Source organism: Peromyscus californicus, unplaced genomic scaffold (assembly GCF_007827085.1).
Source record: "Peromyscus californicus insignis strain IS unplaced genomic scaffold, ASM782708v3 Scaffold_6__1_contigs__length_162567912, whole genome shotgun sequence".
Taxonomy (NCBI): Eukaryota; Metazoa; Chordata; class Mammalia; order Rodentia; family Cricetidae; genus Peromyscus; species Peromyscus californicus.
In genome coordinates, this window is record NW_026294584.1 from 38,664,864 (window position 1) to 38,691,406 (window position 26,543).

The 26,543-nt window shown below is 39.2% G+C and overlaps 1 protein-coding gene across 1 annotated transcript; it reads right to left on the minus strand.

Annotated features, from left to right (window-relative positions):
• Positions 1–4,802: 4,802 nt before the first annotated feature.
• On the minus strand, positions 4,803–25,871 carry Gpr37 (G protein-coupled receptor 37). The gene is made up of 2 exons (XM_052720002.1): positions 23,730–25,871; positions 4,803–6,144 (listed from the first exon to the last, which is right to left on the minus strand). Exons 1-2 carry the CDS (start codon positions 24,729–24,731, stop codon positions 5,326–5,328), a joined length of 1,821 nt encoding a protein of 606 aa, XP_052575962.1. The 5' UTR covers positions 24,732–25,871; the 3' UTR covers positions 4,803–5,325.
• Positions 25,872–26,543: the final 672 nt, after the last annotated feature.

Genomic DNA, 26,543 nt, shown 5'->3' on the forward strand with positions numbered 1-26,543 from the left:
AGTGCTTCAACTTTTGTGTTACTTAACTTTAAAGAAAAAGAGTTGGCTCGAGAGCTGCAACCACCAAGATTAGATACCATACACAGACTAGATTAGCAAAACTCAGAGTCATCCATGCTGAATGCTGCTGACAATGTGGAGAAAGCAGAGCTCTCACACAGTGCTCATGGGATCACCAGATAACAGTGCCACCTTTTTCGAAGTTAAAATGCATACATATATATTCTATCCCTCCAAATGCTAACTTCTAGTTATTTGCCAGAGGTGCAAAACTCATTTTCACATGAAAAATTTATCCATGGATATTTGATTATTTCATAATCAAATTTTGAAATGGCACAAAGGCTTCTTATCATGGTTCAGATGTGGAAAGTCTCCTATGGACATATAACAGTCTGTGCTATTGGTCAAGGAGGAACAGGGCCAACCATGAACTAGAATCTCTGTCAGGGAACTGAAAGAAGCATTGCCTCTTTTTAAGTTGATTATTTTCAGTGTTTTTGGTGCAGTAGTGGAAAGCTGACTAATACATAACTCAATTAGGAATGAAATATAGGAACACATAGTGATATATCTATAAAATGCAATAATGCTCAAAAATAGAAAGATGTACTATGACATCAACAACATGAATCGGTATGCAATGCATTGTGCAAGGCAAAAAGCTGAACTGAAGCCACATACTGCCTACATACCATCTACATACCGCATACATACCATCTATATGGCCACTTTGAGAAGGCAAAAAAATTTAAAATAGAAAATAGTTGACTGAGGTAGAATAAGATTGACTCTAAGAAATATAAGAAATTTTCAGGAATGATAGTTGTTGTGTATTGGTGACAGTGGTTATATAACTACATATGCTTAGGGATACATGTTAAATGACATGAATTTATTCTATGCAAATTACATATTAAAATTAAATAAAACATGTTATTTGGGGGAAAATTGGGTCATTATATACAAAGGTCTTTCATTTGAAATAAAAAGGAAAGTCCATTAAAATAGCTCAGAATGCCTTTTCGGCTTTCTCATTTCAGCTACTATTTTTCCTCCCCATACCTTGGTCTTCTCCAATGACACTGGACACTTCACATCCCTAAAACCTATTCAGTACAGTCCCACCTCAGAGTCTTTGTACTGCAGTTCCTTTTGCTTCTGGACTTAACTGCACTGTCACCTTTGAAAATAGCATATTCATAATCAACTCTGGTGTAATCTCACTTCCTCTGTGGTACTTTTCAATCAAACACGTAATTTGTCAGTTTATTCATTTGTGTTTAATAGGTATCTTTTCTACCAAGAGTAAGCAGACATTTTTTATAGATTTGGTTACAGCCCTCATCACATGCATCTCAGAGTGTGTAATGTATAACAGTCCTCACTGACACCTGTTCAATAAGTGGACTAAGCTCAGTGATCTTTACTTAACACCATTCACATTCTTTTGTGATAGGCTAAAGCTAATTTTACCATAATTTGTATAGAACCGGACGTTTTATTTTAGTTCTACTTTTATGAAAACTAGGCAAGTAATGACAAATTAGTTGGGGTATATTTAAAAAGAAGCACCATAATTTTGCTAGGATAACACAAATAAAATTAGATTTAGGAAACAACTTGCTTTTAAGAAGTAGAAAAGTGAATGTCTCTTTGCCATCTGGCCTCTGACTCTCAGAGAGAGGAACAACACTTTCACCTTCCCGTGGTCACTCCATCATTTTCTATACAATCTACACTGCATTTTTCACATTCAATTTTATTTTTAATGCAAAAATATAAAGGTTAAAGGAAATCAAATGATTTCTCTTACCTAACCTTGTATGAAGTACGAAGTTATATAAATGACCAAAGTATTCAGGATTAAAGTCATGAATTTTAAGGCTTCAGAATTACAAACCATCAAAAAAACTTACATTATTTTACTGTGATATATAGTTGTAAATATAGATATATTTGATAGTATTTATATTAACTATTGTCAAACCACAAAATTCTCTACTTAAATAACCCAACACCATTCCTAGAGTTCTGATGATTTTGTTAGACTAAATTTTGAGTAAAGTTTCTTTTTCTCTTAGTGAGTAGAGGAAAATATAACAAAAAGAGTTAGCAACAAAATGTATGTTCTAGAAATTACTTTCAGTTGAAAATGTGTCTATGAGAAAACATACAAATCAAATTCTATTTAGGACAGCTTAGTTTTAATACTAAAGTGGCAAGGATAGAATGCAATAAAAGGTCTATATATCGACTACTGGTCATCAAAAGGCAAGCATAAAAGAAAAAGTAAATTTTAGTTCCACTGCCTACATTACAGTTCAATAACCTGTTATAACTGTCTAGTTAATTTTTCTTTTCTTTTCTTTTCTTTTCTTTTTTTTAAGACAGGGTTTCTCTGTGTAGCTTTGCGCCTTTCCTGGAACTCACTCTGTAGCCCAGGCTGGCCTCGAACTCACAGAGATCTGCCTGCCTCTGCCTCCCGAGTGTTGGGATTAAAGGTGTGCATCACCACCTGCCCCGCCTGTATCTAGTTAATTTTTCATATTCAAACCTTCCCTGCCTGTCTACTTATTTACAAACATCTTCCTATTGTAGAGTTCTGACATTTATCCATCACAACGGCATTCTTAGTAGACTGCGTCAGTGAAAATTCATCATGATTTCTCACAAGTCTTCTTTGTTGTTGTTATAATAAATTTCCAGGGGTTCAGTACTTATAAAGTAAAGAGGTTTATTCAGATTGCAGTTTTGGAAGGTAAAAGTCCAAGATCAGGCTCACTTGTGCATCTGTCTGATCCCTAATAAGGCTACCTTGCTGCTGCAAGACATGGCAGAAAAGTGAAAAAGGGAAAAAACTCTGAGCAGAAGAAAACAAACATGTCATGTAGGGTTTTTTTTTGTAAGAATACATTCATATTTTTCATTGCTAATCTGGGCTTGTGGGAACTAGAACTTTCATGAACATCATTAGTCCTGACAGTATTACCTTAGTGATCTGCTCACTTACCCCTAGGCCTTACCTCCTAATTGCTCTAACAATTCCTACACTAGGACCAGCTTCTAGTCCAAGAAGCTTTAAGAGAAAACTTTAAACCAAATCCAGATCAAAGCAGTTTCTGTATATGAGCAGTGCGGTCGTTAAGCTAGACCATTCACTCATGCCTCAGTCACACCCAGTGATTTCTTATTCTAGTCTTTTTAAATCACCTCTCTCCACTTGGACTGTCTACTCACCAACTCTTCCATCCGCTCCTCATGCAGGCATGCCCATCAATTATCACATAAAATCTTTCTTGTTTTATTCAACTCTGACTCCCATCTTTCCTGTGAATGGATAGAACTTTACCCATTCTGTCCAGTACCCATCAGCCCTAAGTTCTTATTGTACTCATTCATGTTTTCTCTTGGTTCTTTCTACACACCCACCTCTCCTTGGTTTTTTGACCAGTCTGAGAATGAGTTCTACTCAAAAGTACCACAAGCAGTAGCATAGAGGCTTTTATAAAATGGGTTTCTCGGTTCTGAAGCCACCTATGTGTTGAGAGAGGTACTATGGAATCAGTTGTCAGTCAGTTCTTCAACCCAAGCCCAGATGTCCTCAGATGTCTTCTTGAGGAATTTCCCAAAGAACTTCCACAATTGTTAGAAGACAATTATCCCTTGTTTTAACCCTCCCTTAATTCCCTGGACAGTGTGGGAAATAATCTCATCTGGAGAATTGGACTAGGGAAAGGAGAAGATAAGAGAAAGATGTTTTTGCTGACCTGGGCTTTATCGGGGACATAAATGGCTTGGGTCAACTCTACTACTGCATATCAGTGGTTTAAATAACATCAAGTTACCTTCTAGTAGATGGGCACAGATTTGGTCATGCTGAAAAGCACAGAAACTGACTAGAAGAACACTTTCCAAACAGACAATTGGGCTCCTAATCCTTTTGTTTTGCTGAAGGCACTGGCATTTAATAACCCATCTTTTCTTGGAGCTTTAAAAAAAATTACTTTATTTCCAGTCCAGAGTCTGCCATCTCATCTAGACATGTGACCCACATGCCAAGCACCATGTGACTCAATAAACTGAATGGGCAGGGTTTGGGGGTGGGGGAATTTATTGAACATCTCTTTAAAGGTAGTATTTGAGTGTTTGTATACTCTAATCAATATATATACATATATATATTTGGCTGTAATTTCATTACACATAAAAATTCAAGTCACAGAGATTTAATTAGGTTCATTTTTTAAAGTTTGAATTTGAGGGAGTCAAATGGGAAGAGTTGCAAGGGGAAGGAAGGGTTGGAAATAGTTTAAATAGAGTACTCTATAAAATTCTCAAAAAAATTTAAAAAATGAAATAAAAGAGTTAAGAAGGAGTATTAGAATTCAGAGCACTTCACATATGAGCCACAGAAACTTCAGAGGCTATTGTTTAGTGGAAATCAGATGACAAGCACATTGTTTCCCAGTCTTGATCTGCCCATAATTCCTCAGGGGAGAATCTGTCCCTCCATGTGCCAGTTCAAAGGTGGATTTAAAATAGATCTATAGAAGGAAAAAGAACTCTCCACCTACTCTTCTGTCGTCCATATTTTTAAAAATATTCAGAGGTGATTTTACAGCTATGTGTGAATATTAAAATATATAGTTTCATTTTAATGTACAATACAGTCTTACAAGCTATGCATATAAATAGTATTATTTGGAAAACATCTTTATAACATAGTGATCACCTGCCTTACAGGAAGATATAATTATAAAACAATAAGGCCAGTTTCAAATTGTGCATCAGACTAGTAATTGTGTGTTTAAGGCAATTAAAAGATTTATTGAGTCTTGATTAAAAGTAGATTGACAGTCATGTTAAAGAAGGATGGGGAGTTTATTTGGTACTACTTTGCATGGCTCAAAGTACAAATCATCTCAGATACAATGTACTTTCAATCACAACTCAAACACAAAATAACTAGCAAAATCACAAGCCCACCTTCAATATACAATGATTATGTTTTTAAAAGAAAGAAAGAAAGAAATCCAACAATTAATATTGTTAAGGTGCAGTAACTTTTGAATAAAATATTAGCACCATAGCAGGAAAAATGATGAGACTGTTGGCCACCTTCTTCTTACATAACTAAATAGAAACATTTTATTCCCAGAGCACAAATATTAATTTGCAAAATCAGTTTTGAGTAGTTAATAGGTCTCCCTCTACTTGCTTTTCAAAATGTTTGCATCGTTCCCCTGTATGGAAAAAATATGGAGTAAAAATTTTCACAGGATATGAAAATGGAAGAAATCCGAGCTAAGCAAGCCGGGAGCTTCAGCAGTGGGTCCCCACGGAAGCAAAGGTGGACATCTCCCTGCGGATCGTGCTGAAGGGCGACAGCTCCAGCTCCGTGGTATACTCGTTGTCATTGTCGTCACTGGTCACGGTGGAAGACTTCTGGATGCACTCCTCACAGCAGCAGCAGCAGCACTCCATGAAGGCCCTGCTGAAGGGTCTGCAGAGGCAGAAGAGGAGCACAGGAGTGACACAGGACTTGAAGAACAAGAGGAACTGGCTGATGATGTTGAGGAGGTCCATGGTCTGCTGTGAAACGCCCGTGGCCATGTAGGCAGTGACGATGTTGCAAATATTCTCAGGGATGATGCAAAACCCATATAAAATGGTCAGGGCCACCACTGTGCAGTTCATTTGGCTCTCCAGATGGATCTGCCGCTTGTTCCCACGGGTACTGGCCTTCTCTGCCTTGCGGATCTTCCGCGCAGTCACTAGAGAGCAGGTGATAGTGAAAAGTGTGGGCAGACAAAAGTAGCAGCCAAAATACCACCAGAGCCTCGCGCCGTCATAAGTGAGGGCCAGAACATAGATGGTATCTGGTAAATCGGGAGAGATCTTTATGACACACCGTTCTGCAGGAGCCTGGCCACTAAAGCCCAAGTCCTCCTTGCTCAACTGGCGGAGGACAACTTCCGGAAGCGCCAACAGCAAAGCGCCAACCCAGATAACTGCAAGTTTGGCAGTGGTGGAAGAACAGTTTTCGATCATTTCATAGTACATCTGGACGTTGGTGGCAGCGCGGAAGCGATCTATGCACAGTGCGCATAAGGTGAAAGTAGTGACGCCCAGAGAAGCCACCTGTGGGGGAGACAGAAGGCACAGGTTCTGAGAGATCATAGCACTGGAAAATAAAATTAAAAAACAAAACAAAACAAAAAAAAAACAGGCGGGAGAGGACAGCAGGGGCGGTGAGGGGAGGGCAAAGTAGAAGAAAGCATGGGAGAGGAGGAGAGAGAGGAAGAAAAGAGAGGACAGAGGAGGAGAGGAGGAGGAACAGGGCAGTGGGGGACAGAGAACTGGAGTTGGGAATCTGAAAGCAGGGGAAGAACAAGAAGATTGGGGAGGGAAGGGGAAAACTGGGCCAATCGCTTAGGTAAATTATTTGAGCATGATAAAAAGAACAAGTTGAGCCGGGCGGTGGTGGCGCACGCCTTTAATCCCAGCACTCGAGAGGCAGAGCCAGGAGGATCTCTGTGAGTTCGAGGCCAGCCTGGGCTACCAAGTGAGTTCCAGGAAAAGGCGCAAAGCTACACAGAGAAACCCTGTCTCGAAAAAACAAAAAAAAAAGAACAAGTGTAGTATTTCTGGGGTGATGTATACACACACACACACACACACACACACACACACACCAAGGAGCTGTAGTAGAGATTTTGGGAGCATCTATAAAGGTCAGCAAGTCCTGTGTGAATTTTCTGTCACAGATAAGAACCTCCGGAGGCTGGAAGAATTGCAGTCACTGTGAAAATGCCAGCCATCAGGACATCTAGATAAACAGCAGAGACTTGCTTATGTCTCGTTTTTATTACTTCAAAGGATGGTCATGTTTTCCCAGGTGGACTCAGGATTGCCTCACACAGCCATTGCTTCTGAGTTCACTGTTTCTCACAAGCTCCTTGACTGGAGATATTCCCCCCCAGTGTTTCCTAAACACAAAATAAAGGATCCTTTCTGATCTTTTCCAAGGCATAAACTCCTGGAAAACAAGAAAGAGAAATTCTCTAGCGACCAAAATCATTGAGAAAATAAATTTCAAGTCAGTTATTAACACCTCCTTTCTCCATGGGGTTTCCAGACAATTTTGGTGCTGGGTGCTAGGTGTCCAGATGCATGCAGGTAGAAAGTAAACTTAGGACCAATGAAAGTAAGGGTACTGGGAAGATAGCAGAGTACTTGCTTGCCGCCAAGCCTGATGACCTCAGATTGATCCCCGGATCCCACTTTCTGTGAGGAGAGACCTGACATTTGCAAGTGGTACTCTGACTTCTGCTCATATGCACTCTGTGGCACACATGTGTACACACACTAGATAAATAAGCAAATAAATAAATAAATAAATGCAATATAATTTTCTTTTTAAAAGTGGGTAAGGATTGGAGCAAAGACTTTTATGAGTTTGAGATTCCTCCAATACTGACACCTTTAAGGGTGTAAAGTGGGGGAACAACAGACATTGGAGAAACTTAACTACATGATAACATGGGCATCATGGGAATCACGGTAAATTGGTGGTGGTGTGAGGTTGTCAAATTGAAACCAAGAGTTCAACTTACATGACATGAAGGCTAGAATTTGCACTAACTGTGTTGGATGGAAAAATTAAAAATAGAATTTAAAATCATTAAAGATTCCTGATAGAGACAAGTATAAAAATTCTCTTGAATGACTCAGAGAAATCACATAAAGGAAATATGATTTAACAAAATCAAAATCACAATATACAAAACACAACTACCTCTTTGGGCTCATGTGCACAGAATAAAACAAAAAATACATTAGTCATGAAAAAGTATACTCAAATGCAAATATCCATTAAATGTAAAAAAATATGAAATGCTTAAATAAGGCAAAAATACACATAAAATAACCATGAAAAATACATAAATGAGCCAAAAAGGTGTCTTGTTCTAACCACAGGAAATACTCATATTGGGAAAGCATTTGACAGATAGGATATCATATCCAAAATTCACTGCTCTTGTGTGCTTATGGTCAGATATCCAAGTAAGTCAATAGTTGAAGCTTAATCAGAAACGTATTCCTGTCATTCACAGCAAGGCTTTTCCAGGAATACATGTTCCTAATTTAAAATAGTGTGACAGTTAATTTTGAGTGTCAACTTGGATGGGTAAGAAATACCCAACAGGACCTTGGAAGCACACACATGGTTGTGTCTGTATTTAGGCAGCTGGATTCTGAGGACTCTAACTTAATGATGCATTGAATCCTAGATGGGCTCATAATGTGATGGCTTTGTTGACAGGTGGTGAAAGGTGAGAGGAAGGTCCTGGTTGAGGGAGGGTAAGTCATTGGAGAAAAAGTCCTTAGAGCTTTATCTCATCTAGGTGCTTCCTTAACCTTTCTTTCTTTGCTTCATCTGTCAAGAGGTGAAATAAGAATGCTCTCCCCAAGCCTCCACATTGGCTCCCCGTAACCATGATGCTCTGCTTAAGCCTCCACTGTGATATTTTGCCCAAACACCTAAGAACAAACCTATGAAACCATGAGTCCTTCCCTAATCATTTCTGTCAAAAAGTTTTGGTCACAGCAATGCCAAAAGAACAAAGATACAGGCTGTCACTTGTCTGTAAAATATTCCTTACGCATCATGCATATTCTAGTGAAGCACAGAAATACACAACCAACGCATGTGCATATTTGTTGATACCAACATTAAGCCAAGCACTGTGCTTGATACTAAAGATTTTTAGATAGGAACAAGCAGGTGTTCCTCAAGTTCACAGTCACTCAAGAGTGATTGAGTAATCCTAAGTCACTGATATCACCTGAAACAAAATTTACCTAGATACTTGTTGGGAAATGTAAGCAATTTAGAGTTTAATGAATGTGGTAACTTCTTATAGATTTAAACAAGAACAATAAATAAAAAATGTTAATGATGCTTTAGAAAGAAAAGTCTTCAGGTAGATGAAATGCATTGGGCTTTGCCCCAGAAATAGAGTTGAGTGCAGTTTTTCCCATGTCTGTTGATGAGAATGTTTTAAAATACAGTTACAAGCTGGGTGGTGGTGGTGCATGCTTTTAATCCCAGCACTCAGGAGGCAGAGCCAGGCGGATCTCTGTGGGTTCAACTCCAACCTGGTCTACATAGCAAGCTTCAGGACAGGCACCAAAACTACACAGAGAAACCCTGTCTCGAAAAACCAAAAAAAAAAAAAAAAAAAAAAAAAAAGCAAGGAAATTAAAAGTATAATGTTAGTATGAGTTTTTTAGAACCTGATGGGATCATGATGGCAAAACCATTCTAATGCTATGACATTTGTTGTTTATCTGCCACATTCAAGCTGCCAATGTCTCCAGAGCTATGCCAACCTGCTTTGTAGGTTCTATTCAATATGCTTTCTTCTTCCCACACATGACACATCACACAGCTTCCCTAAGCTCCAATATAAAATATTGTCATCGCCCATGTCATGACTACTGTTATTATTATTGGTGAAAATAATCTTAAAATGGGACATGATAACATTTTAACTGCATGAAAAGCAAAAGGCAAGAAAAATTTACAATAGAGCTCTAAACAAGCCAGATAAAGAGCTTATGATAGAGCTTATGGCCATAATTCTTCAAGTTCTTTGCAAAATTCTCCCAAATATCCATATAAGAAACATCCATCTTTCACAGTTGAGAAAATGAAAAGCCACCTCATAAAAATTAACTTTCTAATATGGGAAGGATTGGAGGGAGGCAGAGAGTCAAGAGCAACGTAGATGCTCACGTATAAGTTTCTCAAACAATTTAGAAATAAATAACAAAGATTAAAATTAACTTTTACAATAATGAGTCATTCCTCTTGATGGATATTTCTTCTCATTTCTGCTTCAAATGCTAAACAATTCTACAACTGAGGTCCACATTCCATTATTGTTTTCTAGTTTGGCATTTTTTTTAATGTCAGTAACCTTACATGGAGGGACTTTTAAGAGGGATTGTTATTATCTAAAGGCCTCCATCAAACAATATCATGTGGAAATTACAATACTTTACAGATTTTTTAAATTTTGTATTTGTATTTAAGGTTTTTGACATGTTTTGATTTGTTTCCTTTAATAATGTAAAATAAATAAACCCTCATGTGCTGAGGTATCAGCCAATCCTCCCGAGAGTCTCCGTGTAGTCTCACTAAGGAGACGTTTTATACATGGTTCCCTGTCATCACTGTCGCTAATAATCAGAGTCCATGCACAAATATGAAGCCCCTGGGTTTTCTCTATGCTGAAAATCTTTTTAAAATGATGAATAGTGCTTGTGATAAAAGGATTCTCAGGCATACAGAGACCAGAGACTGAGACGATGCAGTCTCTTAGAGGCTCAGCACACCTACTGGTTGGTAGTTTTCTTTCATTACTTACAAAGAACACACAATGTGCAATGGATAGCAATTCTTTCCCTTATTCTGATTGCTAGTTTAGAGAGTTCTAAACTCTCAGTCACATATTCCAAGTGCTATTGTCTAACTCTGAGTCAGTTACAGAGCATTTCATAAGAAGTAAGAGCAAATGCATGTGGGAAGATGAGTATTAAATGGGAGTGGTAGATTGCCAGCTACAGAGACTGTAGATGTGGCCTCTTAATGAGAACATGCTCCCTGACTAGAAAAAAAAAAAAGGCAAAATGGTTCCCAGACTCCATACAGTTCATCTCACAACAAATATCAGGACAAATTTTAAGCAAAATCTACATTTGCTCTGACTCTCTGCTCATTATTTCTTTTACTGTAATTTGATTGGAAGATAGTCAGATACATTCCCAAAGCTTCAGTATCCGGTTAGAATCCCAAATGCATCTATCTTCTTCTGTAGTTGTCTTGAGAGATCATGAGAGATCATTCCAGTTTTCATGTAAAAATTCATAGTTCCTCTATCAAGCTTCTTGTTTACAAATCATTCTTCTCTCTGATAGCATGCTCTACAGCTGAGACCCAGCAGAAATACCTTGAACCCAGAAAGGTCACAAGAGCATCAGGAAGAATTATTCAAGGAGACAGTGGGGAAAGCTGTGCTATCCCAAAGGCTGATAGCCCTTGAAACGTAGTTGCCAACAGCAACCGCAACCCAAATGTCAGTCTTAGGCCCCGTTGCTCCCCTGCTGTCACCACCTGCAGCCCTATTACTTCAGATATTTCCTGAAAACTCACTCATGCACTAAATTTTATGATGTGAAAGAAAAAGAAATGTGCAAAGGGCTCTGCTAAGTAACTCCCCCGACTATTTATAGGAGGCTTTAGCACATGTAAAGATTTAGCTGTTTATCTCAGAGACAAATTGATAAAAATCATCAGAATAAGGAGCATTGGCCCAGTTTCTACATACTCATATATAAAATCTACCCATGTAATTAAAAGTGCCTAAATGTTAAGATAACATGAAAAGATCACTATCACAATTTTAAATGCACTTGTTTACCTAGAGCTTATTAAAAATTCCATGAAGACGAATGGTTCAATTATATGCAATTATAAAACTGTATCATGAACTCTAGATCTTCTGCATGTAATGACCATATCTGATGGCTGAAATCACTGTGAAGCATGCTCTTGGGAGGAAAGCTGTCAGGCGTTGGCTTAGATAGATAGTTCTTTGGTGCAACACCCTGAGATGGGATGAGTGATATGTAGTCTCTTATGAATTAAAAGGAATGAGGGGAATAATTAACAGCAACAAAAGCAGAAGTGATAAACATTTTCAAGAGACAAGACTATTTTTTGAGGGTAGAGGAAAGCTAGAAGAAGAGAATTTTAAATACTAGGGAAACAAGTCATTACAGGATTGGTATCAAAATTCAGAAAAGGCAACAGAATCAAAATAAAAATCTCAAAGATCTTTCTTTCAAACAACAATGTCCTGCTGTTCTCTGTATCCCAGAGGAGCAACAATAAAGCTCCTTCAGCTCCTGCCCTGTCATCATCCAGTGTATGGAGGCTTCAGAGAGCTGTAGCCATCTACAGCATGGCTCCAAGGGACAGAGGGATGCAGCAATAGTCCAAGTCTGAGAATTGACACAGGGATGCTGTAGATACAGTACCAAAGTATGGGCTTAAGGGTAACTCTCCTTTATTAAACTTACAATGTGACTGTTAAAATTTCAGCATCATTATGGATTTATTGAATTCTATTTTTAGTAGCAAAGAGAGTGTTAATGTTTTATCAGTTCAATACTATAAAAATGAGTGCTTGTCCACACACACAGGCACACACACACATATGCACATATACAAATGTATATATACACATACCTATAGAACTATACATGTTATATCATGCTTCCTGGCAAAAATCAATATATATATATATATATATATATATATATATATATATTGTCATCAAGTGGCATCAAACAAACAGTATAATTTCTTCATTACCTCCTACCTGCTGCTATCTATCTAGCAAGTAGGCTTGTGTATGGAATGGCTCTACTGGATGGATAGACTTGACTTTACACAATTTATAGCATGTTTTCTTTGACTACCCTTACTCTGGGATAGATTCATGTTTTTTAGAATCCACTTGAGGAGTCAACTCAAGGAGAAAGGAAGAGAAGCATAAGTTCCAAATATCCCTTATGGAAATGGCTACAGATGTCTAACTGGTTTCCTAAACTGACTGAATAATAAAACTTTCCATATTATACATTTTCAAAGGTTATGGTCTATGTCTTGGAAAATAACACCAATGTCCTATTTAAGATATTAAATTAGGATACATTTGGGATTGGCCTTTTCAAATTACATGCTAACAATCAAGATAGTCATGAATTGTACCTTAAGGCTTTTATTTAACTCAGTATGCTGAAAGGATGAAGCATACAGGCAAAAGACTCTGAATACCACCCAGAATTTAGCTCTCAATATGCTTTTTGTTGCTCCTGACATGTACAGTGACCCTCATAAAGTTGAAAAGATTTTCTCTTCTTTAGGAAAATAATAGCTCAGAACAGAGGTCATCACTTCATCTGCCACTTTCATCATTAACAGGACCATTTAATGTCTGAATGGTTACTCGACTTTTCTCTTACATGCTAGTATATTTTAGAGATGAAGCTGGTGCTTTCATAACATTTGCCAATTTGAAGATTTATTAAGTGCTTGAGGAGGAATACTCCAGATTGAAGTCACTCATTAGAAAAGTTACATGGTATTTTATATTTTGAATGTTCTACTAACCCAAACTGGACTCCATTTTGAATTCATATGAAAAGTTTTATTCCCAATTATAGTTAGGGTAGAATTTATATGAGCTAATGACCCAGATAGTTCAGTTCACATCTAATACCAGGAGAGACAAGTTATCATCCTCCCCTTGACCCTCTTTGATAAGAAGAAGGGTAGTGTAGACTCTTCCCTTTACTGTGGACTCTAGGAAGTCATACCAGAGCAAAGAAATAAAAGAAGCATAAGCAATACAGAGAATTTTAAAACTAGAATGGAAGTGGCTTAATTTAAGGAATGGCTTCTAGAGCTTGCATCTAAATTTCATTATAGAAGCTAACCAAATCAATACAGATACTTCATAATGAAACAACACAGATATTGTCCCCTGCCTAGAAACTGCAATGTTCTTTGGGAAACCCCTTATCACTGGCAAGACTTAACTAAAGAAACTCAACTGAATGATTATGAAACTCATAGATAGGCTCCGACTATCAAATGCCTTGTTCTTCTAGGGGAATTTATGTTTATGATACCATGAGTCCCAAATTTCTGCTCAGCCTTGTTGATGACCAATTTAAGACAGCCATGTTACACCACTGAGGAGTTAGTTACATGAACAAGGTGTGGATGACAAAGTCCTTAAGGAAAGATTCAGCGTGAAACTCTCTTCTTGCATAAAAACAAAAAAGGATTTCTCTTTCAATCACAAGTTGATTCTGAAGGTCAATGGTTTCCTAGTTTTTTTTTTTAACACAACAGAACAAGGCAAAACAGTAATCACAGTGCTCACAGTAGAAGACACACTTTATAATTCAAGATATAACAGGATGCATTGTCCTCATTGCTCAAGAATCTAGTTCAGCGAATGTTAAACCCTGCAGAGAGCTTCCCGAACACCACGTGAAAGAACTTCAAAAACACAGGAACAACCCTCGGGGTTTACAGATGAAGTTTCATGAAGTTAAAAGCATCCTCTACAGAGGTTAAAAAGAAAATGGGAGAAAAAATACAGTCTACAAAATACGGAAAGATGTTTTGCCAAATGCCCATCAGACAAGGGTTAATATTCAGGGTATATAAAGAATTGAAAATACTAAACACTGAAAAATTATTTAAGCAATAGACAAGCTAATGGACTGAATTTACAGTTCTTGAAAAAATAACAAACAATCAATAGATATTTTTAAAAAGTGTGCACCATGCTTAGCCATTGGTGAAATGCAAATGAAAACTTCTTTAAGATTCCTTGTACCCCAGTCAGAAGAGGAAAGAGGGGACAACAAATGTGGCAAGGGTGTGAGTGGAAAGGGAACTTCATTCAATGCTGGTGAGAACTTACACATGTAAAGCCACTATGGAAATCAGTATGAAGATTCCTCAAAAATACAAACTGAAAAAAATTACTATAAAATCCAGCTATGGCACTCTTGGATATACAGTCATAAAATCCAAGTTAACTTCCACATAGATATCTGAATATTTATGTTTAGTTTTGCACTTTAACAATAGCCAGGAAATGGAACCAGTCTAGACATTTATCAGAGAAAGAATAAACTAAAAAATGTTGTGCACAGTGGAGTTTTATGCAACCATAAAGAAAACTCCAAACAAAAATAAATGGAATTGGAAATTATAATGTTAAGCAAAATAAGCTATATTCAAAAAACCAAATACCACATGCTTTCTCTCATATGCAGAACATAGATTTAAAATTCTATATGTGAGTATATACATGCACATGTGTGTCTGTTATGTATGTTTATAGGTTATGAAACTAGAAAAGGGTCATAAGATGGGAGGAAGTCATCTTAAGGGAGTTGGGAAATAGAGTAATAGAATAAATGTGATAAGAAAGCAGAGGTTGGTATTGACTGGGGAGGAAAGGGAACTGGATGTAGCAGGAAACGATGAGTGAGAATAAAGTATACAGGCACATATAGGAAGATGCCCTGTTGAACCTATTTTATTGTACAGTAATTTATGAAATTAATCTTTAGAAAAACCATGTCAAAAGAACATATGGGGCTGGAGAGTTAGCTCAGTGGTTAAGAGCACTTTCTGCTCTTGGAGAAAACCTGAGTTCAATTCTTAGCATACACATGGCAGGTCACAACCATCTGTAATTCCATTTCCAGGGAATCTGATACCCACATTTGGCTTCTTCAGGTACTAGAGATGCACATAAATACATGCAGGTTCTCACACCCATAAAATGAAAACAAAAAATAAAAGAGCATGTCAATCTTTTACAAGAATGGTGTTCTGTGGAGATCCTATGTAAGCTGTTGGTGGTTTTTACCAAAGCTCACTATGAATAAAGAGTAAAGGAACTATCAAGATGGAGAGTAAGTTGTGAAACATGCAAGAAAGCACATAAAGTAAGGAAAACTCTTATGAAATAAAAAGCATCTTTTACTAAAACTTCCATTAGAATCTGATACCACTGCAGAGAAAGATCGGTGTAGTTCTAAGCAGTTTCCTTCATGTGAAACTGAATCTACTTGCTTAAGTAACTAAATAGGGAAATTTCTAACCAAGGTCATGAAAACTGTATTCTAACTTTGCTTTCATATCTAAAATGTTCAATACATCTATTTATATAGCATCTTTTGTTTACAAGTAACCCTAGAGAACAAGGGCATTACTGTTGAGAAAACCCATTCATTTGGGCCATGAATGGCAATCTATTATAAGTCAGTGGTTATAGGAATAACACCCAGTCAGGAAGGGGCAGGATGAGCACAGGGTACTTTCCTTTCAAGCTGTAAATGGCTGGAACTTGCATGCTTTTGGCTTTTTCTTGCATTTTCCATAATCTTCATCCTTGCAACACTTCAGGGCAACTTCCCCAGGAAAAGGATACTGCACACCATGGGAGAGAACATTCAATAGAACTGTTGTTGATCAGACTGCTGTAAATAAGATGACCTTTATCAAAAAGGTCTTCATTTTAGAGTGAGTACAGATGATAACTCTGGCAGGAACATGCTTTGATTAGAGTTCCTAAAACCAAAAGGTACCAATGGAGAAATAAGCCTTGCTCCTTATGTGTGCATACAGCTCCAAAATCAAAGGGTTCTTCACAACCATAAGTCCAGAAAGAGAAGGTTTCTTGCCCTTTCAATACTTAATTTAACACTTCAGCATCTAGCACAAACCAAAGTCAGTCTCTCACGTCTACCCTATTTTATGTATATGTGATTTCTAATGTCACTGAGAAAAGTATACGTAAGACATCAACTGCTGACTGACGCTTTAGCCTCCTCTTGCATATTTTGCTGTTGTTTCAGCAACAAATGTTCTGAACAAAATTCACTTTATTTAAAAATCAAATAAGTGGTGGCGCACGCCTTTAATCCCAGCACTCGGGAGGCAGAGCCAGGCGGATCTCTGTGAGTTCGAGGCCACCCTGGGCTACCAAGTGAGTTCCAGGAGAGGCGCAAAGCTACACAGAGAAACCCTGTCTCGAAAAACCAAAAAAAAAAAAAAAAAAAAAAAAAAATACAAGCTACCATTTCAAATGAACTAATTAAAAGATAATTTTTCTATCCCACATTTATTCCCAATAATTAGAAAACTGTTTCAAAATGTCATTTTCCCAAGTTCACAGTGTAGTTTACAATTCTTGCTACCATTATGAGACTTTCCTCCCAACTTAATGGGCCCTGGAATTGCAGCTGGGTATGTATCCAAGGATAAGCAACAGATTTTCAACTTCTTTCTCTTGTCATTACTTAAATCTATTTGTATGATAGTGAATATAAACTAAAAACAGAATTACTTGCAGTTTAATATTTCTGCCATTTATAATAATACTGAAAAAAGCATTTAACATGAAATTTCTTAGCTTTTAACTAAAATTCTAATATTGGTAATCTGATAAAGAATAGCCTTTCTTTATTCCATCTTCTTTAAAAAAGGCAAACATTTGCAATGCTGACATCTTGAAGTAAATTATCAGATCGTCTGTCCTGTAAGAAAGATATTTGAACAAAGGACAAGACATAAGACAGAATAGGTAAGAGGACAGGAAGGTGGGGCAAGCTAAGACAGGGCTATTTTGCAACAAAGTAGCAGCTGTTAAAAGAGTCGTAGACCCAATGAAAGTAAGGCATTCTAGGCAAGGAAGAAATCAGTGATCTAGACCTCATTAAAGCTATGGACCATCCAAGTATGTAGAAAAAATGATATTGAAAACAAAATAAACTCACAAGCAGAAAGTATCTGCTCTTTATAGTAAGATTGGTACTAAGATTATAGCTTGTCTTTTATGGAAATGATCTCAAAAATCAATACCCACTTTGCAAAGAGAAAGACCCCAGAGTTTGAAGCTGTAATAATTTGATTCTCTACCATGAAATTTTATATGACATCATCTTTTCTGGCACAAAGAATAATATTTTAATGAGGATACTTAAAAGAAAGTCTTGGCAACAAGGTTGGGTTAATTATAGGACCTTGTCAGATAAGTTCTTGAGAGATAAAATGAGAAAGTACCCTTGAAGAATGGGAACATGACTACAACATCAAAGACAAACCTTGGTGAATAGATGCGTGTCCATCTCTTGCCTTCCACAATCTACATCTCAGATGCAGGTCTATGTGCTTCCAAAGTAACAGAAGTAAATATGGTTGTAACACCATCAAGGTCCACACATTAGCATAAACAGCTCCACCCTTGGTTATATTCAGAAGATCAAAAGTTTTTTTTCTTTGTTTTTATTTTTGTTTTGTGGCCATAGTTGGTTCCTTTTCTTTGTTAAGAGACACTGTGCTGACAGATTCAGGATACCTTGGAACTTCTCAGGAACTCAAAGTCTCAGAGTGGACACTCCACAAATTAACTCAGTTCTTTCATAATTCCATTTTTATGCTTCCTTTTTCCAGTTTTATAATAGTGTGCAAAGAATCTCCTTTGTCAGTCTTCAGTCTTAGTTTCTCTAAGGTCCTATTAAATGTAATTGCATGGCTTTGAGGTTATCAAAAAATGACCCAATTTAATGTATTATTTCATTACTAAATACAATTTCAATTAGTTAATGTTTGTACAGATGAACAGAACTGATAGTTATTAAGTAAAGATAGTTCTTTTGCCATCTATATAATTTTTGCATTTTAAAAAAAATTTCTAGTCCCTTTCTTTCCTCTGTCTTATTTTTTTAATTTCTTTTCATTTTATGTATCGAGAAAGTTAATGACATTATGAAAACAAGAATTAAAAGATTTTCATAATTATGACTTTTCAACATGGATCTAAGCAGTGGAAGAATTTAAGTTAGTAGTGATAACGTAATTTAACAGAACATTATAGGAAGCAGAGTTTTCAACTGAATTTCTCCATTTTGGGTCATAATTTATTATGATTGTAGAATGGTCCATCTGAGACCATTCCAGAACTTCCCCAATGCTTCCTTAAAATACATATTAGTTATGCTTTAAAACATTATATTATTCTTTCGAAACTTTAATAACCATAGCCTACCTGTGATATTTGTCTTTAGAAAGTTGTACACCTTTTCCTCCTCCCATCTCTCCTAACTCATTGCCTTTCACTGAAGAGAAGCCTAATAAATGTGTAATGGATGAATACTCGGTGGATCAATGGAAGCCTGACAGCATATATGGAAAAGGCTCATAGACACCAATGAATTATTCAGACTGTTCTTAGTCATCAGGTGCTATTGTTTTATACACAAACCTTAAGAGCTTAATGTCAGATAATAATTCTAGGAAAGAAAGAAAAATACATTTCCCTATGCATGCACCACTGATGAGATTCCAAAAAGGTCTCATTTTCACAACAATCTTGTCAGTTATTTGAAGCTGAAATTTGATTACTATATTCTTTATTTATTAAACTCCAAATTCAGTTAGCTTCACCATATACTATTCCAGGATAGAGGTGTAAATGAAAGCACAATCTGGGGAAACTGATTCTCTTTCCTGCTGGAATCTCCAGCTAAATATGTTCTCATGCTTGGAAATGTAGAAAAGCATTACAACAGGATTAATGGGAAGTCATAAAATATTTGTTAAGTACCATTCTCACAGACTGAGTCCATTTTCCCAGAGAATATTATTAGTAACTTTCAAATTGCTCATAAAACTGCATGTTTCCACTTAAAAGTCCATCAGAATACCTAATAGCTAATCCGCCATTAAAGCAAATTTAGCATCTGCTGTGATAAATGTGCTATTACTTGAATGTGGGGTTTAGGAAACTCTGTGTAGAATTGCACACTCATTGGCCATGCCACTTTCAGCATCCAGTCACCCCTTCCTTTCTTCACTTGTTGGTGTTGAGTACAAGCTAAAGCAATGAAGGAATCATTTGTTTTACATAGTTTAAAATCAATATTTCCAGAGCCATTGGAAATCTCTCTCCATGAGAAAATATTCTAGATTTATCACAAATTATTTCTACCAGAATTCCTGGTGAGATGTGTTCCCTTGAGTCACCTTTTATCTCTATACACAAGTCCAGAATCCCAGGAAAATAAAATAGTAAAATCTGTGATGACCTGAGACTTACTGAAAGACTTTTGCCCTTCCATGAAAGCGTGGGTCCTTTAAACTACAGGGCAACTTATATCATTTGAAACCCATAATTAACATCTAAACAGAAATAATTGTTTGGCAATGGTCAGGGATCATCTGATACACTGGCTCTGACTGGCTTCCATCCATCAACTAATGAGCAAAGAGCTGTTCTGCTTGCCATATTCAGTGTCTGAATCATTTGGCTTTAAACACATGTTCCATCTTTGAGTAGCTAGGATGGTAGGAAACTCTCATACCATTCTCCTTCTACAACCCAAACCCAAGCCTCCACCACATGAAGACACTATATCTATTTCTCTGATACTGTTTTCCCTGGTGTCTATGTGATAGGCCAACTTAAACTGATGTGTCAATGACGATAGCTCCCAAATCCATCCAAGTTTTTCCCCACCTTCTTTCCCACCTCCATTTTCCTATCATTCTATTTCCCTTCATTTTTATTAGTTTTAAGCCCAGCCATGGTTATTATAATTTAAAAAAATCAGCTAGAAACCATGGAATTTATTGCAGAAACAGGATGAAAACTTATGAATAGCAAAAGCTATGAAGTTCACATACTGAATGGTGTTAACTGGCCTTATTACATTTTCTTATCTAATTGATACAGGGGTATTTTTCAGAAGATGCGAAGAAGTAGAAATAAAATCTTTAGTTATAACTTTGCTTTATAAATGATTTTCTAACCAGGAAAAAGCAACCCAGACTGCTGAGTCTGTGGGTCTGGATACCTCTGCCTAGGTACATTTGCTAAATGCCTTCCTTCATCCTTAAAATGAAGACAGAACCAAGAGTGCTGTATCTGATTTAATTTGGAAAGTGTAAAGCCAGTGTAGTGGATATTGTAGCCCTCTACCCAGGTTGCTACTGACTCTTCCTTCAGGGATGAAACATTGCTTCCTCTGGATAACGTAGTATGGGTGTCTAATAGCCATGGACTGCAGCCCTCTCTAGAACTGCTCTTCACTAAAGAGATTCATTGAACTCAAGGTTATGCCCCATTTCTGAAAGCAGTTTCTATCCAATGATAGGTTCATTACAGACTACAAAGTCCTTCTTACTCAATTCAGTACTTCTCTTCATGACCACCCTAACACTGGAAGTGCCCCTGGTGTCAGCTGAGGTCTTTGTGGCAACTTCATAAATAGTACAAATTCTCTCTCTTCCCAGTTCCACTTCAATACCAAACAAATGTGGAACCTGATCATGCCCCAACAGACTTCATCCCCTCCCTGACCCCAAACCATACACACAAAAGCTCCATCTCAGGGTCTGTATATTCAACAATCTGACTTGGGAGAGTGACCAAATCCTTTTTCCTTCTTTGAAAATAGTAAAAATGCTGTATTTGAGTTTTGAACTGTAGCTTTTATACTTAGAAACTGGAAATTATGAAGCTGACACCATGGTTCAATAATTATTTTATAAAACATGCTAAAGTATTATAAAATTATTTCAAAGGAATGAAATGTAGTGATATGTTGATTGCCATGTATACTGTAATAGTAAAAGTATATAATCCACAAATATGTAATAGAAACCATTGTTTTAAGTAAATATTTTCTAGCAAGTACTTATTTCTCTAGAAAAATAAAATCAAATATCCATAATGGAAAAGAGATTATTAGGCTATAAAAATAGCAAAAACTAAGCAAAACTACAGAAAGGGAAGACTTTTCCTAACACGAAAAGAGGCTTTCACAAAAGCCTTTTTTTTTTTTTTTTTTTCGAGACAGGGTTTCTCTGTGTAGCTTTGGAGCCTTTCCTGGAACTCACTCTGTAGCCCAGGCTGGCCTTGAACTCACAGAGATCCGCCTGTCTCTGCCTCCCGAGTGCTGGGATTAAAGGCTTGCCAACACTACCTGCCTTTTCTTTTTTTTTCCCGGCAAAAGTCTTAATGAGGAAACCAAGTTGAAAAAAACAAAGTGTTACTATATGTTTGTAAACTCCCAGGTGAAGCATGCCTGTAATCCCCATACTCCAGAAGTGATCAGGAGTTCAAGAACATCCTCAGCTACACAGTAAGTCTGAGTCCAGCTTCCATTACATGATACCCAGTTTCAAAAAACTCAAAGCAAAATACAAACTTCAGAATTAGTGAGAAAGAAATTTAAATGCAAAAGAAACACCATTACTTAGAAAAGTTAGGTCTTATTAAACTAACCTAAGTTTTTATAGAAATGGTATCAAACAGGAGAAAGACTGTAAAAACTAACCTAACCTAAGTTTTTATAGTCTTTCTTCTGTTTGATACAATTTCACTTTCCACTTGTGGTTTTCCTTCAGTGACTTTGGCCGTTTGTTTCTTTCCCTTGTCTTTTTTTCTACCTTCTTTATTACTTTTATGCCCAATGTAGAAAAATGGACCCCTGGCCCAACCCTTCAGTTCCCACTGAGGCAAGCCAACACAGTTCCTGCTTGTGGGTTGCCTCTCCTATTGAACTCCACACTTTATTTCTTAACTCTCCTTCTTGCCTAAGTCTTTTGCATTATTAAAAATAAGAACCAGAGAAAGCTTAAACTAAAACTGACTTTGAAAAGAAAATTGTAAGTCGACACATATTCTTTTATATAATTTACCTAGGCCCTCTCAAATTAAAAGGAAACTGTCTCCTCAATAAAAGACAGTGTTTCAAAGTCGCTCCATGGTTGGCAACAAAAGAGGCCCTGGATCCCCGTAAGTAGCAACAGCTGATTTCACAGTCATGGATGGTCCTACATCTGAGCCCAGGCAGAGTAACAGAGGGTCTTATTGACTATCTCTGGCTTTAGACCTTCTAAGTAGGCACTGTTTTCTGTTTACTTACCCTGGAGTTTTAAGCCTTAGACAATGTTGAACATAGTGTCAACTGGCCCTGGTGCCAGACAGATCAGAGGCTCTGGAATATTTACAGTTTCCCTTCTTGTGTTTCCATAAATGAAATGAACAGACTGAATGGAGAAAATCAAGGCCCAGCTGGCTAAAACCACAACTGGCAGCCAAATACTTGGGCAGGTTCCAAGAGCTGGTGTTTAAAGAGAGGCCAATTTACAGAGCAAATTCCCACTACCAGAGCAATGACTGGTACAATAGTTTTAACATGAAGCAGTAAAACCTTTCCTTACTCAAATAACTTTCATTTCCAAAGTTTGGAAGGTAACTGTTTTCTTCAGAAATGTTTTTATCTTAAAAGTAAATCTCTTAAAAATAGCCTATTCTTCACAGTCATAGTAGTAGCAAATTTGTATCATATACTCTGTAAATGTTAGATTACCAGGGATGGATGCTACTGTCTAGTTTTTGTTTAAGTTCATTCAGAAGAATGAATCGTCTTTAAAAGTTAAGAAGGATCCACAGAGAAACAAGGAAGACATAAGAACTTAGAAGAAATAGTAGAATAGGCAGATTAGCCAACTTAAACTAATTCGGGAGGTTCCTAATTTATCACGAGACCAACTGAGAAAACGAAGATTGATTTCCTTTTATATATAAAATATAACTTCAGCTTTGGTAGTTTAGAAAATGCTCAGTAGTCTCCCCGGGGGATGGGAAGTCGGAGAAGTCACAATGAAACACTTTAGTAAATAAATGCTAAGGACTCCCCCCACCCCCCTTTACTAGGATCCAATAAGGACAGCCATGGGTGGGAGGGCCCTTACTTAACCCTGGGCTCTCTGATGGGTGCTAAGTCAGAAATATCGCCATATCCAGAGCACAGTTGTACACGTTATATATAGGACCACCTTTTTTTTCCCCCACGGGCCAGGGGCAGAGGAGTTCGAAGGTGACTTAGCCAAGCTGCTTTCTTTCATATACACACATGCATAAGTGACTGAGGCAAAGAGAAGACATTCAGAGAAAGAAGCAAGGGGTCCCACCAGGTGGGTACATCCAGCCGCTGTTCTTTTACTGTAATTCCGGAAACCGATAAAGGCGGTAGCTAGAAGGTATTACCTCAATATAGGGCACGATCTTGCAAGAGAAATCTTCCAAAAGCCACTTCTTGGTCAACTCATGGAAGATGACCAGGGGTAGGCAGAAGAAGATGATGAGAAAGTCCCAGAAGGCCAGGTTCGCCAAGAGAGAATTGGAGATGCTCCTCATGTAGTAATTGTGACATACAATGCACATCACTGCCAAGTTACCAATGATGCCGGTCCCAAAGATCACCACAGATAAGCACATGACTGCATAGGCTCCATAGGACTCCTGGGTCAGGGGGTAGAAAGGGTTCTTCAGTCTCATGCGCCTGCTTGTACTGTTTCCACGGCGTGGACCGCCTTGGTCAGGGACCCAGTCATCTACAGACCCGTTTTGCGGTAGTGCCCTGCCTGGGGGAGCAATGGTTCTCCCTTCGTGCCCCGCTGGAGGCTTTGGGTGAGAACCCTGGAGTGGTCCAGTTCTCCGTGGCCAGTAAAAAAGATCTCTGGGTTCAGATTCCGTTTTCACACTCTGCTCCTGGTTGCTCCGGGGAATGCCAGCGCCCCTGGGATTCATCTCTTCCCTCTCCGAAGTCTGAAGGAAGAGTTGGAGGTCCGTAGGATCCTTTCTCCCCAAATTTCCGAATGGCTCTTTACCCTGGGCACCTTTCCACCTCCAGGCACCAGGTGGCTTGGTTGGAGAACCCAAGGGCCCAGCAGCTGCCGCACCTGCCGCCTCTTCACTCACACCTGTCTTGCTGCCCCTGGCCGGTGGGAGGTCCCAGGAGGTCGCCCCTCTCACCTCTGCTTCCAGTTTCTCCCTGGGCACACGGACTCGCAGAAAGTCTCTCGCAGAATTTCCTGGTCCCCGGGCATCCCTGCTGCGGCGTTGGAGCAGTGGGGAACAGCTCTCCCCAAGACAAGTTCCATTCCTGGCCTCAGGGACAAAGCTCAGGGCAGCAGAGACAGAAACCTTCAGTAGCAGGAGGAGCAGCAGCCGCGATGTACGCGAGAGAGGCGCGCCCCGGGCCGGCATGGCTCGGCGAGGGCGCACCTAGTAGCCCCGCTCTCGCTTAGCACCGACACCTGCTGCCAAACTTGGTGCAGAGAGTTAGACACATGTCACATACTCACCACTGGGTAGTGGAGGGAAGCTGAAGATTTCTGGGAGAGCAGAGAACAGAGCTGGGGGGGGGGGGGGTGATCAACACACCCCCTACAATCCTTCCACGTTTGGCGTCCTGTGCATTTCGCAGCCAAATCTAATCCAAGCTCTGTGCACCCGAAGGTTCCGAGGGAAATAACTGATCCACCAGGCTGACCTTGAAAAGTTGCGAACACCACCTGATTGTTGCCTAATGTTGCGACTGGGCGCAGCCTGGAGGAAGCCCCGCGTTCCTCCCTTCCTTTGGGTGGTGGCTGCCTTCTTGGTAACAGTTGCTCTGCTATTTACATCCTTTTGGTACAGCTTTATCCAGTAGCTAGTCGAGGTCTCTAGAGAGAAAGAAAAACAAGTCCCCTCCACCAGGGGACTGTCTGTCACAATCCCACTCCCGGCTGACAGGGAACCCGTTGCAAACAGAGGCAACCGCTGATGCTCAGAGGAAACTCTTGCCTGGTCTAACTCCGGCCACTTTCGAGGCTACTGTTGCCAAAGAGAAGCCAGATTCGAAACCCGCGGCCGCTGTCAAAGTTGCTGCTCCTTCAGCTCAAAGTTGACAAGGGGATGGCGCCGACGGCTGTGCGTAGTGCACAGGCGGAGAAAGCGTGGGGTGGAGGGAGAGGGAGGAGAGGGCGCTGCTGGTTTGTGCACAGTGCTGTGGGGTGCAGGAGCTTGTCCCTGCCACCACCATCGCAGCCCCGGCGGAGAGCGTGGTGCCTGGAACCGCCGCAGGCGGGCGGAGCGGTGCGTGGTCGCCAGGGGAGGTGGCCCGGCCTCTCCCAGCCGCTCAGCCACTGTGCGCGCTTCGCTCCGGGCCTCCTCCCTCTCGTCCTCCTTCTAACAGAGCTTCTGGTTTGTGGAGAGACGGGATCCCCTGGTGGTTTTACCACACACTAAACCCACACACGTTTCATTCAAGCCGTTCGCAGCGGCTTTCACTCGGAAGCTGGGAGCGACCAGAGAACAAGGGCGGCGGCGATGCCGAGCCTGCGCGGCTAGAGCCAAGGACGTGAACTCCGTGGGTTATTTCCCTAGGTATTCCAACCAGCCCGACCTAACCAGTCACCACCCAGGAGAGGGGAGGATCTCAGGACCCGGGGTGCGGGCGGGGATCTCTGGAGAACGTAGAAAGGGCGAGACTCATGCGATCTGCAACAATTGGTAGCAGCCGGTGCGCATGCTCAGGCCTCAGACTACCCCAGGGAATAGTGACACATTCACAGCCTTAGATTCCCCAGAGCAGAGGCAGAAGAGAAAGAGAGTTCATAGGTTTCATTCACTCAGTGAGAAAGAGGGGTGTAACGTGAGCAGGCTCCAGGTGCCCCGTTGCCTTTAACATCGACTTTGAAAGCATCCTGCCCGGAGGTGGGAGTTAGGGCAAATCATTGGAGCAGAAGGAGAGCAGCATCCTTGATGAGCTGAGAACTGAAAACTGACAGCAGAGGGAGACCAAACTCCCAGCACGCTGCCCAGGCCTTTCCAACCTTTATATGTCCACAACCCTGTATAGCCATCATGGTATAGCTAATAAAACAGACCAATATCCGAAAAAAAATAAAAAGAGGGGGGTTAACATTGTGAAAAGGAGACAAAGACAACGACAGAAGGACTACCTAAGGATACAAGAGAAAATATGATAATTGTGGTAAAGAGCCACAAATTCTTTGCATCCTAAGCACTTGCGTT

Excerpts from the sequence above, each read along its gene's own strand:
- Gpr37 (XM_052720002.1), bottom strand. The coding sequence starts at position 24,731 with ATGCCGGCCCGGGGCGCGCCTCTCTCGCGTACATCGCGGCTGCTGCTC. Across the intron at positions 6,145-23,729 it reads AGATCGTGCCCTATATTGAG|GTGGCTTCTCTGGGCGTCAC; the intron begins GTAATACCTTCT and ends TCTCCCCCACAG.